The sequence below is a fragment of the Kryptolebias marmoratus genome, linkage group LG16 (genome assembly GCF_001649575.2).
Source record: "Kryptolebias marmoratus isolate JLee-2015 linkage group LG16, ASM164957v2, whole genome shotgun sequence".
Lineage (NCBI taxonomy): Eukaryota > Metazoa > Chordata > Actinopteri > Cyprinodontiformes > Rivulidae > Kryptolebias > Kryptolebias marmoratus.
The window spans coordinates 4711594-4725791 of NC_051445.1; the positions used below are offsets into that span (position 1 = coordinate 4711594).

The following is a 14198-nucleotide window of genomic DNA, read 5'->3' on the forward strand; positions in this document are numbered from 1 at the left end:
TCCACACTCTCTATTTCTGAATTGAGAAAGCTCCTCGGATGAGAAGCGAAACGTCTTCAGCTACAGAATAGAAGTCCAGTTGTTTTTGTTTTTTAACTTTTTTTGAATTTACCATGGCCTGGATGACTGAGAATCTACACCAGCATATTGATGAAGATTGCATAAATCAACTTGCTCTTTGTTGTGAGGGGCAGTAAGTGTGTAATCTGCCCCTCATGTAAGCCATTAAATTTAGTGAATTTAGTGCTACTCTGATTCTGTTTTTTTCTGTTTCCCACGCTGTCGACAACAAGCGTTTGTTTTTGACTTCATACAATACTGCTGTGTCAAGTTTAGCTGGCTCTTGTGGACTGAACAAACAAAAAGGCACATGTGGCACACACTCTCACATTTTCAAACACACTCTTCAGCACAGATCCAATCACTTCGTCTTTGGCGGGTTCCTTCTTTTTGTATTCTGTAAATGTGCAGGTTTCTGCTGCGTTATCCGGCGCGCTGAGGTCGAGATGCGGGCGATCTGTGCGGCCTCTTCTATTTTGACTATGCCTGCCTGCAGATGAATGCATTACCATGATCCGCTGCTAACACATGAACCCAAGCAGAACATGTGGGCTTTGAACAAACCACAGATAGTGTCGCTCACTTTATCTTATGGACACACTGACTTTTGTTGCTGGAGTTTTTATTTTCATTTTGCAAAGAACAAACAAGTGTTGCCCTCTAAACTCTGGTAGAAGATGAAGAGTTTAAACTACTTAAATATGGAGTTTAGGCTTTATAAGTCAGGACACACAGCAGTTTTTAATGACGTGAAAGATAATGAAAACAGTTGCACAAAATCAAACAAAAAATGCTCAAAATTACATATAACTACATATATTTTCAACTTAGACTAACCTTTTTTGAAGCCTGCTATTCTACCTATAAAAATAAAGCTTGATCTTCTGCTATTTTAATACCAAGCCCCAGAAATGGTCGAGCAAAATTAGGTGTAAAATGACCAGATAATACATTTCACTTGCAGATTTGGATAGCAGACACATTCAAACAAATAAAGCAAACTTTTTTATGGTCATCATGTGGGATGGTATTATATAGACTTTGTCTAGTTAGTGTAAGAAATTCTTAAAATACTCTGAAGTATTTTCAGTAGTGATATAGCATTTCTGCTCTGAAATGTATTTGTTAAGGAGCAATTATGTAAAAAGTTTAAAACTGATTTTTCAGATCTGCTGCTATGAAAAAGACTAACGGCTAACAATATTACTCCTAAATCATTTGTCAATCGGGTGGCACAGTGGCATAGTGATTAGAGCTGATGCCTACCAGCAAGAAGGTTGCAGGTTCGCTTCCCGGCCTGAGGCTTTTCTGGGTGGAGTTTGAATGTTCTCCCTGTGCACACGTGGGTGTACTCCGGTTTCCTCCCACAGACCAAAAAACATGCATGTTAGGTTAATTGATGACTCAAAAATTGTCCCTAGGTGTGAGTGACAGTGTGAATGGTTGTTTGTCTCGTTCGTCTATATGTGGCCCTGCAATGGACTTGCGACCTGTCCAGGGTGTCCCCCGCCTCTCGCACAGTGACTGCTGGGGATAGGCATCAGCTACCCGCGACCCGGAATGGAGAAGCGGGTAAAGAAAATGGATGGATGGATGGCATTTGTCAATCATGATTGCTTGTTTGGTTAAAAACATTGTTTTAATATCAATATTTTGTTTGTCCTTAATAAATACACTACAGCTTTAAAATGTGTGATAAAATCAGCTCAGACTGTTTACATAAAACCGTCTTTCTTTTTCAAAACAAGTTCTGCTTCCTTTTTCTTCCACCGTGCTGTCCACATTTCAAACTCCTCAGTGCTACTGTTTAGCCTCCTCACAGCAGATGGGTGTTCACCGAGTGTTAATCATTCACCCATTCACCGTTTACTAAAAGATCATCAACTCAGATCTGTAAAATTGACAGAGAAACTGAGTCTTTTTTCAAAAAGTAATCTTATAGCTGGATTAATAAACAATCTTTTAGTTCAAATTGAGAAGTTTTGTGGAAACATGTGAACCCAGACTAAGGGTGGAGGAGACGCACAAGCTCAGTTAAACAGGATCGCTAACAAATCACACATAGGCAATCATGTCATTAGAGAGGGCAGTCTCTACATGAATTGGATGATTGCCCAATTTTTTTTCTTCTTTTCTTTTTCTTTTTGCTAACATATATGTTACCTTAAAATGAAACACCTAATTTTTCAGAATAATATTATAATAAATTTATTCTCCTAAGGGTTATTCACTTAAACTAATGATGTGCAAAGTAAGGAACTACATTACTCACAGTTTCCTGTTGAGCAGATTTCATCCAGACGTGACTGTGTCAGGTTCACATAGAATTAAAATAACTGTAGGCTGTTTTGACAGTGATGAAAACCACCAGACTTTTTTCAGGTAGCTCCTGTCCCACGTGAAAAGGACTTAATGTCACCTTGATCCCATCAACTTAAAGGGATGTGGAGCACAGGTCTCTGCACTGTTTAGTCTACACACTTCAACTTTGTTAGTTTGTTGAAGTAGCAGAGTGACAAGATGTGACCTGACCCCTTTAGATTTCCATACAGGAGGGAAGCTGCCATCTTGTCTTACAAAATCAATGTTTATCGAGTCATTGCTACCACTCCCTTGAGGACCCTGCTCTCACACACACTTTTATTTCCTGGAAAAATGTTGGAGGGACATCGGTCCCCCTGGGTGATGGAAAAGAGTCCTGAAATACAAACACATGGAACGTTTTCACAGATCTGCTCATTTAACTTTTATAATGTTATTTAGAAACGTTATGCTACATAGCTTCAAGGACTAACATGAGAATATCCTTTATCCTACCTGTCAGACCTCATATCCACCATGACTTTCTGTTCATCAACATTTTAGTAAAGACTACTTCTATGTCATTTTAAAAACAACCCAGAAACTCAACCTCAGACTGTAAAAGTGCTGACATCAGTAACATTAAATCATGCATTAAATCATGAATCATACAACAATGAAGGGCCTTCAAGCACCACCTGGAAAATGTTTAACTGTGAGAGACAGAAACAGCCAAAAGTAGGTAAAAACAAACAACGCATGCATTTAACACTAACAACAGTCCTAACTTCAACAAAAAAGTTTTTATTTACTAGGAACTGTCCATTCAGCACCACAAGTTTAAAAAGCATGCAAAAAAAACTTTTTATTTGTCATTATCAACATTTTGTAGATATATTTGGAGTAATTAAACCATGTTTTTTTCTATCAAAGTGTTTTGTCAAACTAAACCCTGACATGTTTATTTTTTTAACTGTAAATTTGTTTGCTATAATTGTGTTTTATGTCTGTCACATCATTTTAAATGAGTATTTTTTAAACAAATGCCATTGAAGAGAGAAAAAAATATTGTTTTGCTTCTGTTTTCCCTGGGTAGAAATAAATCTAAAAAGAGTGTCCAAATCACTGAAAACAAAACACACAGCTGCTCCTTTGCACACGCAGAGAGATTTAATGAATTGGCTTTTCAAAAACAAAACATTTTCTTTTTCTATTTCATGCCATGCAGATTGTTTTGGTTTGATGCCCTAAATTTTTCACATTGGATTTGAAATATTTGCCACCACAGAAATGCAGTCAAATAAAAACAGATGTTTTTGTTTCAACACTGAAAAATGTGAGCAAACAAAAGTTAAACCATTCATGTGGTAAGATGGCCATTTATGAGTCTCTGTCATTATTTTGGATGACCATTCAATTGCTTTTTGAAAACAAAAGAGAAATCGTAAAATGTGGTTGTTATGGTTCACATTTATGTTATATTTGTGCTGTGAAAACAATCCAGAGAGGTGAGGGCCGTTGACCTTTGACTCCAAGCAGATGAGAGTTTGACCCTTGGCTCAAATGATGATTGTTTACTTGCCGTCAGTGCAGAGTGCCTCTGCAGCCTCAGCCACAGATTTATCATCGGAGCTAATCTGAATGGACTGTATGGGATTGAACTCTTGACTTCAAACATATAAGTTTAACCCAAGTGTCAGACCTGACTACTGCGAGAATTAGTTTCAGGTTCAACTCAGGTTTACACCGATGGTCAAATCTGATGCTCTTATGCCTTTTTATAATCAAAGCAAGAATAATATCATAACATCTTATTCCTTGTCTTGTTCTTTTTTGCACTCATAGGTTACAATGAACTTTTCACCTGAAACATAAAAAAACTATTAAATGAATTTTCTACATCTGACCTTTGTAGAGTAAAGGCATTAAACAAAATGTATTCAGTCATAAAATAAATCAAATTAGAAAAACCGCAAAGCTAGGCTGACATTTATAAACTAATGTTAGGCCCAAATCAGCCCTCATCAATCAGTCTGCATTTAACAGATATACACGCACATGAATAGGTTCCACTCTCTGATAAAACTGCTTCTTGTGAAGCTGAAATTTGTTTGAGAAATTATTAAAAGCTGACTATTTGATTTAAAAATTACATTTTTGACTTTGTTAGCTATATCACACAAAGAAAACAGAATGTTTCTTTTATTTTATTGTGATGTTACTTCCATTTACTTTTACTTTTTCAGCCTGTTAGAGTCCAATCTGGATCAGACTAGGATTAACCTACTCACATGACATTTAAACATTTTCACATTGCACAAACAGTTTTTAATAATGATTATTATTGATTAATTTAAGTCCAAAGTTAATCATTTTAAATTAAAACAACTTTTAACCTATTTTTTTTTAGTTTGTTGTTTCTTCTGAAGTTAAAGAAAAATAAAACATTTTAATGGACTTTTTTTTTTTTCTACAAACATACCCAAGCTAAATTTAGTTATTCTGAGCCACTTCTATTTGGTGTTCATCTATTCACTTTTTGTTTTTGTTTAGTGGGGAACCTGCCAGCTGTATTCCTTTTAACTTTCAATGACTTTAATTGTTTTTCATTGAAGTCGTTTGGCAGTATTGGTTTGACACAATGCACAGAAATATAGAGTTACACATGCATGAATTCACACAAACCGCTGGTGTGTGTTGGCTCAGCTGCTGAGCAGTGGTGTGAGCACGGATGGATTTTGTGCAAAGCGGTAACCAGACAGTTAGCATCCAGTCTGGATCAGACTGTCGCTGTGGGATTAACCCACTCGAACCTGCTGATGATGCAACCACTGAGGCACACATAAAAATTCACACATATTGTTTTGGTTTCTGGACAAACCTCTTGAAGACAAGTGTTCACAGACTGCTGCTTCTTTCTTTCTGGCACTTGTTGTTTTACAGCCTCACAGTTCAGATACAGACACACCCGAACCCAACATTTCCTTCATGTCGGACTGTAAAAGTTCTGAGAAAGAGGGAGGGGGGATAATTTGCATGTCAAAGTGTAAATTAACACTATCACAAAAGTAGTTTGTGGTTGGCTGTTTTTGTAATAATGCGCCATATGTGTTTTCATTTATGAATATTTTCAGATACATTAGGAGTACGTATGGCCCGATTGTTTTCATATGTGTGTATGTATACATCTTGTGTCTGTGTCTGTTTAGTTTTGTGGTTATACGGTCGGGTGGCTAGACAAGTGGCTTTAGGCTGAAAAACACAAATGCTTTAATGAGCCATCAAAGTTAGTAGCTTTTAAACAGTCTCAGTGTGAGTTATTAAATACTGTAGCGGCAGACTTTGATTTTATCATGTTTCATGTCTGCTTTAACTTTAATCAGTTTTTGCTCAAAATTTAAGAAGACAGTTTAGTTTAAATGTATTTGTTCTGAGCACAGATTGCATGTTCTCTTCTAACTTTAATCAGTATTCATGGCACCACCTGCCACACACAGTACCTGAGTTTCTGACTCTTAAGCCGTAGACGATGAGCTGTCTGATTAGAGCGCCTCTCTGGAGTCTACGAGCACATAGACACATTTACGGAGCAGCCTGTTGTCTCCACCACGTCTCTGAAAGGACACATCCAGATACTTTTAAAGGTGGGTCTCCACTCACAGTGAGATACCAGGCTGTCGTCTGCGGTCTCTAAACCATCTCCGTTCTCATGGAGATAAGAAGTGCGTCTCATTGTTGGCAGACAACAGTGCCGTTATCATCTTATCAGAGAGCCAGTTCAATCTGGAGGAGGTGGGGCTGAGAGGTTTGTGTGTGTGTGTGTGTGTGTGTGTGCGCGTGTGTTTAGAAGGGGTAACTTTGATTAAGTGGGGATTCTTTGTCATGCAGCAGGTGCTGTTGTCAATCAGTTTGCCTTCATATTGAAGAGGCTTGGGAGTTGGAGTGTTTTTGAACCAGTCTTTTGTGTTAATCCTCCCTGCAGTCTGACAAGCTATCTGAAGTTAAACCTAAATGTCAACGTACCTCTCTTCTTTCTGTTTAAGACATTTTTTTTTTCACACAGAAACACTTAAACAGTTTTGAAATAGTCAAATTCTTTCTTTAGAGTTACGAAACATTTGGTACACAGACACTGACCCTACATACCAGCAATACTCTCTAAAACATCACACTGGCATTTTCACATTTATCCATGATTACACAGTACATATTTTTAGCCCCGTTTTTGCTTTATCATTTTCTCTCCCTTCTGCTTATTATCTGCGTCACATTCATGAAGCCAATAGCACTAATTATATGCCGGTGCAAACGTGTCCATCAGGTTCAGCAGGTGTGAGCAATTTACACTCGTTTTTGCATCAGGCTGCAGCAGAACACAGTTGTCCTTTCTGCCCACTTTAATTATGACTGTTGTTCACAAACACATTAGAGAGAAAAAGAAAAAAATGTTTTCTAACAGGTTTTAACAAATGAACTGAGGCACTCCTTAAACCTGCGAAAACAACAACTCACTTTACCAGAGTGGAATGATGGGTAATTCAGGGTAGCATTTCTAAATCAATAAGCGACATTTTGTGCTTCATTTATTATCACTTCATCCACTTATTTTTATTTAATAAACTTATAAATAGAGGTGGGTGCTGCCCGTCCCGTTCCCTATCTCTCAAAGCTGCTGCAGACAGGAGATGTTGCACTAAGGTGGGCGGCTAGAAAATGTTGAAAAATGTATTTATTTATTACGAACTGCATGCATAATACCACATTGAACTTAGACTGATGTGCAAAATCCAAAATTGTGCCTGCAACAGTTGTGAAAAGCTTTGATAAATCTGAGCCTTAGATTCTTATTATGTCAAAACAGTCAAATTACTTGCATTTTCTCACTAATTTCACAAAAAAACAAAGTATGTAAAGAGATGTTAATTAATTATGTAATTATTTTTGTGTTTATTTTTTTTTTCTGATGCAGAAAAAGACTCCAAAGAGGTGTCCAGTGATCCATCAGAGGGTACTGTGCAAGAAGAAGCAGGAGGTACAGGGGACCCCATCAAGGAGGCCAAAAAGGAGAAGAAGGAATCATCCAAGGACAAAAAGGAGTCTAAAAGGGATTCAAGCAAAGAGGTTAAAGAACCCAAAGAGGAAGCAAAAAAGGAGTCCAAGAAGGAATCATCCTCCTCCAAAGAGAAGAAGGAATCATCAAAGGAGAAGAAGGAGAAGGACAAAGAGAAGGAAAGAAATGAGGCTGGGAAGGAGTCAGGGGACAAAAAAGTCTCCAAAAAGTCATCTGTGAAAGTGAAAGAGAAGAAGAAGGAGCCGGAGGCTGCAGAGGGCTAAAGGAAGCAATGCAATAAGGTTTCTTTATGTGCAAAACACAAGACAGGTGTCTACATATCACTCATCCAGGGTTTCCTACATGCTAAAATTGATGTGTATGCACATTTCTATGCTGTGTCCGTGTAAACAAAAACAGGGTGATCTGACACCATTCTCATATTCAAATTAAATATATATTTAGATGTAAATAAACTCAGTCAGGGTCACATATTTTGTGGCAAAGCCGTTTCCTCCCAGACGCATATTTACATCACTAAGCTGATCTCTTACACACATGTACATGCTGTGCTTCTGCTGAACCACACGCCGTTCACCAGTTTTAGTGTGTTTGCTCGCTGACTGTGGTGAGCCCACGAAAAGTGAGGATGAAGACGGAATCCTCCTCCTCCTTCTCAGATATTTTGCTGACTTTCTCCTTCGTGCTTTTTGTCTTGTCTCAGCAGCAGTTCAACCCACAGCTCTAATCCTTGTTCGGCCCCAAACCACCCCCTCGCCCACGCACGCTCCTGGATGTGACGTCAGACCCGCCCTCTCGCCCCCTCGCGTGGTTCCAGGCTTCGCCCAAAGCCTCCCTCGCCTGTCCACCAAAAATAAACCACCCGACCCGTCCAGCCACCCCACTGCATCCGGGTAAATCAAGGCCACATCCTACAGCCACCACCATCACCACTACTGCAACCCCCTCTGAACTCCAACAGAAGGTTTTTTTGTTCTCTGAGACACTCAAGGACATGTGGTGGCTCATGGACACACTTATTTCTGCAGGTCAAAACTGTCTTCATACAGTGGGTACTAGCTGGATGTTTTTGGGGGGAACAAGTTTCACACACTCTTCTGCTCAAGAACATCAGGAAGCTGGTTTACACAGACCCATAAATTTAATTTTTATCAAAAGATGAGCTTTAGTTTGTCAGCAGAAGAGTTGACTCATAGAAGCCAACACTATAATAATAGTTTTTGTAGTAAACTGCACACTGTAGTAAATAATTTAATTGTTTTTTTTCTTTTTACACTGTGATGCAGAAAATGCTTGTTGGTTTGGGAAAGTTACAGAACCTGTCAGACACAGCCATAATCAGAAAACTGGAAGTTCCCGAAGCACTTCTGAACACTACTGATGGGCTCTTTACCTTTTACAAACTCAACATGCAACGGTGCAGAGCTGGTTTTGATGTTTTCTAATGCAACCTTTGGAGTGGAGGCAGATATATGCCTGACACGTGAGCTTTTAAAGAGAAAAATATAACATTCAGACTGAAAAGGGAGCAACATTAGGACAAAACACCATCACATACACAGTCACATGACATGAAAAGAACATTATTCATTTGTCCAGTTAGATTTAAGGCGTTAGATGCTGATGAACCTGTACACATGAGCATACTCACAGTAGACTTTATTCATTTTGAGCTACATTTCTGCCAGAATTGAAGACTATAGACTTCAGCCATAGCTGCTTTGCCAGCAGCCCTGCAGAACACGACAACTCATGTCTGTACATCCAATTTCAGCTCTTCTGTCCGTTGGGAAACTTATTTTTAGCTTGTATTGTAAAACAGATGCCTGTTTGAAATGTTGGTCACAGCCTCTGTTGTTATGTGAACAACCCCCTCCTGAACTGTAGTTTGAATAAATGTGTTTTGTTTTTTTCTTCAAGTGTTTTAAAAATGTAGGTATTTTGAATTTTAAACAGCGATAAAGACACCCAAGTTGAAGCAGCTTGTTTTTGCCAAGAAGGATTGTTAGAAATGTCTGTGATATTTCAGAGGTTCCTGCTGGACATATTGTTTCTTACCACTTTGAGTATGTTTTGTAGTTGTAGTAGCAGTTCAGATTTGCCAGGATCCTCTTCTGAGTCTGCTTTTATAGCCACTTTTCAATCCAAAAGGAGAGCTTTTTCTCTCTAGATAAAACAACAACTTTTTGATAAGTGTGCAGTCTGTGAAAGACCCTCAGTAATGAGGATGAAATTAAACTTATTTATGAAATATTTAGTAATAAAAGTTACATATTGTAAGTAATCAAAACCCTCTGATTGTTTTGTGTTGAATTTGTTAAGGCTTTTTAACACTATATGCTTGAAAAGATTTCCCTTGTACATCTTAGGTCTCTGGCTGTGGAGACATTTTCAATTATTCTGGACAAATATGTTGTTTGTTGGTTTACCTGCTGATATTTTTTTACCAGCTGTAACTGGATCCAGACTGAAGTAATCAAACTATAAATTAACTGAAGAGTCATTTTCCTTCAGATCTCTTCACTGAGTTGGCCTCCCTCTGCACTGATGCTGAAGCCGTAAGTAAATTAAAAAAAGTTCCAAAAGAGGTGATGCACTGAATGTATTTTTAAGCATTTGTTAAACCTGTTTGTGCACAGCTGATGATTATAAATTATTTTTTAGCTCTGCCTTGGTCTTCCATTGAAAACATGTATTCTGTTTTTGTTTGCTGGCTGATGTTGGTCAGTTTGTTTTTGTTTTTTCAGACATCACTCCAACAGATACACCTTTACCTTTCTCATCTTATGTGTTTCTGTAATCTGCAAACATAAACATGAGAGTGAAACTGACCATCACCAGTGACAAGGATAGTGTCCTATTCATGCTCATCTAGTTTTTTTCTCCAGCTTTATCATTTAAAGCTTCCAAATACAGATTATTTAACTCTAATGCTGTTAAATAATGGAGCGGAAAGTGTAAAGTTTTACCCGAAGTCAGACAAGACCTAAATTCAAGGTAACCTCTGGGTTTATTAAAAAGGGTTATATTCACATTTTTTGAATAGTTTAATTACAAGTTGAATTATTTGCATCCATACATGAATGAACAATTGTCTTCTCCTCATTCTAGCTTGCTAGTATGCTTTTGATTTATTATAGTACCATTAACAGCAGTGATGTCAGATCCTGAGGAAGTTTTCTGTCATAAGTAGGCTGACAAACGTTGACTTATAATTATAGGAAAAGGGCCACCTGAATTACACAAGAAGCAAATGTGCTTCTTTGAAGTCGCTTCTTTTTCATCTCGTGTTAAAGTTTAGTTTTTTTACCCCTCTGATTACATCACACTTTCACATATGTCCAAAGATTAAATTGTGCTGATTTAGAAAAAAAATAAAATAAAAAAATCTCTTCACTGAACCAGTGGTAGTTATAAACGGCACACTTTAGATACTTAATTTTTTTGTTGGTTTTACAATGTTGAATTAACACCAAGTTTTTGTTCTTGGAATTCCACCATAAAGGAGCTTTTCACTTAGAGAAATATTTTTATTTCCAGCATTCAATCATCTCCCAAAGGCAGTGTGATTCTTATGTGTGTGTTTCCTCATAGAAATGCTGACAGAGATTAAAAACCAACCCAACCCTCATCAAACTGATGAACAGACCTCTGTCTGGAGACTTCTGAAGGTTTTTTTTTTTGTTTCTTTCTTTCTTTTCGGCTCCAAAGGCAGGATCAGCAGCAGAATGAATAAAAGTGCTAACACAAAGCTGTCACTGTTTGATTTGGCAGCAGCTCCCAGCGTGTGTACGTTAAGGAGCGCTGCAGATGGAGTTACACTCTTTTAATTTTTGTTTCTCTTTCCTGCTTAGCTAAATATTTTCATTTCAGTCTCTCACCTCATATTATCTCACTCTTCAGAAAACTTTTTCTTCAACCTTTTTCTCTTTAGTAAATTTCTTCTGTCCATCTGTCATCTTCTTGTTCTTTTTTTTCTCTTTCATATCCTCTTTACTTCTGTTTTTTCTGGCCCTTACTCTTTATTACTCCATGTTTTTTTTCTGTTTTTAAACTTGCTCGGATTCATTTCTCTAATTCTTCCACCGTCACCGATCTCTTTCATCATCTTTGTTCTCTTTCATTATTTGCTTCTTCTCTTTCCATCCCTCCATCCATCACCCTTCACAGTTTTGCCGGTCGTAGTTTCTTATTTTCCTCTCTGACATCATCCCTCTTTAGATCCTTCTGCACCTACAGGAACCTCTTCTAGAAGTGGGACTGGTTTTTATGGAATTCTGAACTTTATCTCCATTGGTCCAGAAGAAGTTTCAGCTTTAGTTCTCAGCTCTAAGTGTTTCTAAATATTTCCTTGATTTGTCTGGAACTGCGATCAAGTTACAGGCGAAGGCAGGTGATAATGGTTTTGACTATCTGTGTCTGTGTTTCTTAGCAAAATATCTTGTGAACCACTGGACCAATTTTAATGAAATTCTAGGCAAATAACAACTGAATGAACATCTGCAACTGAGCAACTTTTGGAGTCAACCCTACTCAAGATGGCTGCCACAACTAAATGACATTAAAGGGTCTCTCACAAAAGTTTTATCAAATATCTGCCTCTGGCTGTTCATGGAGCCGGCCATGTCCCACATCGACGTGAGCTTTCAGAAATGAGGCGAGTGTCGCAGAACTCAAAGTGCTACTTGTTGCACAAGATCTTCAAATTTTGGAATCAACCCTGTTTGTCTATTAGCAAAATATCGCATGAACCACTGAATGGATGCCAATGAAACTTTCTAAATGTAATCATTGTATGTGCATCTACAAATGATTAACTTTTGGCATCAATTTAATTCAAGATAGCCATCACAACTAACTGACGTTAGCCAACGCAAAAATGGCTTTAACTCAGTCATTTTTACAGATATGGAGCTAAAGTTTGATGTGGTAGTAACTGAGAATCATCCTCAACACAATCTGTGCTTAACATCTCATGATATTGTCTGAGATTTCACATAACATAAATCTCAATAAAATTATATTAACCTAAAACTCTGACATGAAAAACGTTGGGTGATATGCATTCCTTCAAGGAATGCTAGGTCTTTATTTATAAAACTGATTTATTTATCAGAGCTGATAAGATTGTTGTAAGACAAAAGATCAATTTCAGCATCACACAGCAGAATGTAAGGTGAAAAATGGACTTTAAGGATAATTTCTCAGTTATTTTCCAATTATTTTTCTCCTGTAAAACAATTAGTTCAGCACTTCTACTTTATTTTATTCCTTACTTTTTCAAAGTCGTTCCCAAATTTGTGATTTGTATTTAAATACTTCTTCACATGTACTGTTTTGTTTTTTTTCCCCTGGTAACATCTTCCATCTTTCACACGTGTGTCCAGTAAACCAGCTCTGATGTGTGAGACCACCAGACAAAGCTGCACACACCCAGCTGTTAGGAACATCAAACATTTTACTCCAGCACTCAGAAAGCTTCAGTCTGTGCTGCAGTTTGGCTGGAATATAAGAAAAACAGAGATAGGATTTAGCAAAGCTGACGTCGTTCTCTGAGTTTTATTCTGCAGTTTATGCTTGTCTTACTGGGTTTAAGGTGTAAACAAACTGGATTAGATAAATGCTGCAATATTTCACGCTTGCTGGAGATTTCAAGCATCAGATGTTTTCAAGCATCTATCAGAAAACTTAAGTGATTCAGTTTTCTTTTTTCTGTGAACAATGCTGATCCCATCTTTTGATCTCTGGAGAAATTTACCAAAATTATATTTTATTCCCTTTATTGCTCAGGTATGCTTTGATTTTCCTAAATGATGTTACAACATTTTTCATTCTATGTGGAAAGATTAAGAAAAGAGTATTTTATGAAATACTTCAGATGTGACACCCATATTTCTGCCTGATGTTCTCAATCTTTAAGATTTTCTTTTATGAACATAAATTTCAGATCTTGATGTAAAATTATTAAACAAACATGTATTTGTTTATTTTAGACCTACTAAAACTTTTAAGTTCACTTTTTTAACTGGTCTAAATACTAAATACATAAAAACTGCTAACAAACCCAATGGTAATACATCAGATCATATTTTTACATATTTTTTATACATTTCTAAATATCAGCAATAGGACAGAAATGCTCAGACAACACAAGGTAGTATTTTATTATGCACATTAAAAATACTATATTTTAGAAGCACAGAACGCCTCCTGACTCAGTTGATGGGCTAACATGCCACCTGATCAGAGGCTCCAAATACTACTACTACTACTTACTAGGTAGCTGGTAAAATGCCCAACTAGTTACAGCTAGTTACTGTAGCAACAGTTTCATTTTAAAAAGCATTACCATGTTGCTGAAATCGTCTCAGGAATGATGGCGGAGCAGTTAGCCCTGTAGCTTTGTGATGACGACTGTAAAACATTTCAAAGCCTGTCTGATTATTTGGAATTAAAACTGAAGAATTCCCTGTGAATTTATTTTCAGATGATTGTTCTCCCTCCCTAGCTTTGGGTTGTACACTGACTTCAGCATGTTAATGATCTAATAGGCTGCAGCTGTGAAGGTGTGGATGTAAGGCAAACAGTTCACCTCTGTGCTGCTGCAGCTCAAAATGTTCATTTTAATGATTTTAAGTTCTCCGTTACAGGTACATACAGGATATGTGGATCACTTTAAACACTGTAGACCCAATACTCTGTCACTACTCTCCAGTTACATTCTTGTGAATTCTTGTCCAAGTTCATCTTATGAAGGTTTTTCAAC

General features: G+C 37.4%; 1 protein-coding gene across 4 annotated transcripts in view; it reads left to right on the top strand.

The window, feature by feature from the left end:
- Positions 1-9935, top strand: part of bbs9 (Bardet-Biedl syndrome 9) — a 131150-nt gene extending 121215 nt beyond the window's left edge. For 2 of the 4 annotated variants that reach the window (XM_037980541.1, XM_037980543.1), the window contains one exon: positions 7331-9935. In XM_037980541.1, the coding sequence (XP_037836469.1) occupies positions 7331-7695 (365 nt within the window). In that variant the 3' untranslated portion in view covers positions 7696-9935. The remainder of the gene's footprint in view (positions 1-7330) is intronic. The other 2 variants (XM_037980542.1, XM_017428475.3) reach the window with 2 other exon arrangements.
- Positions 9936-14198: the final 4263 nt, after the last annotated feature.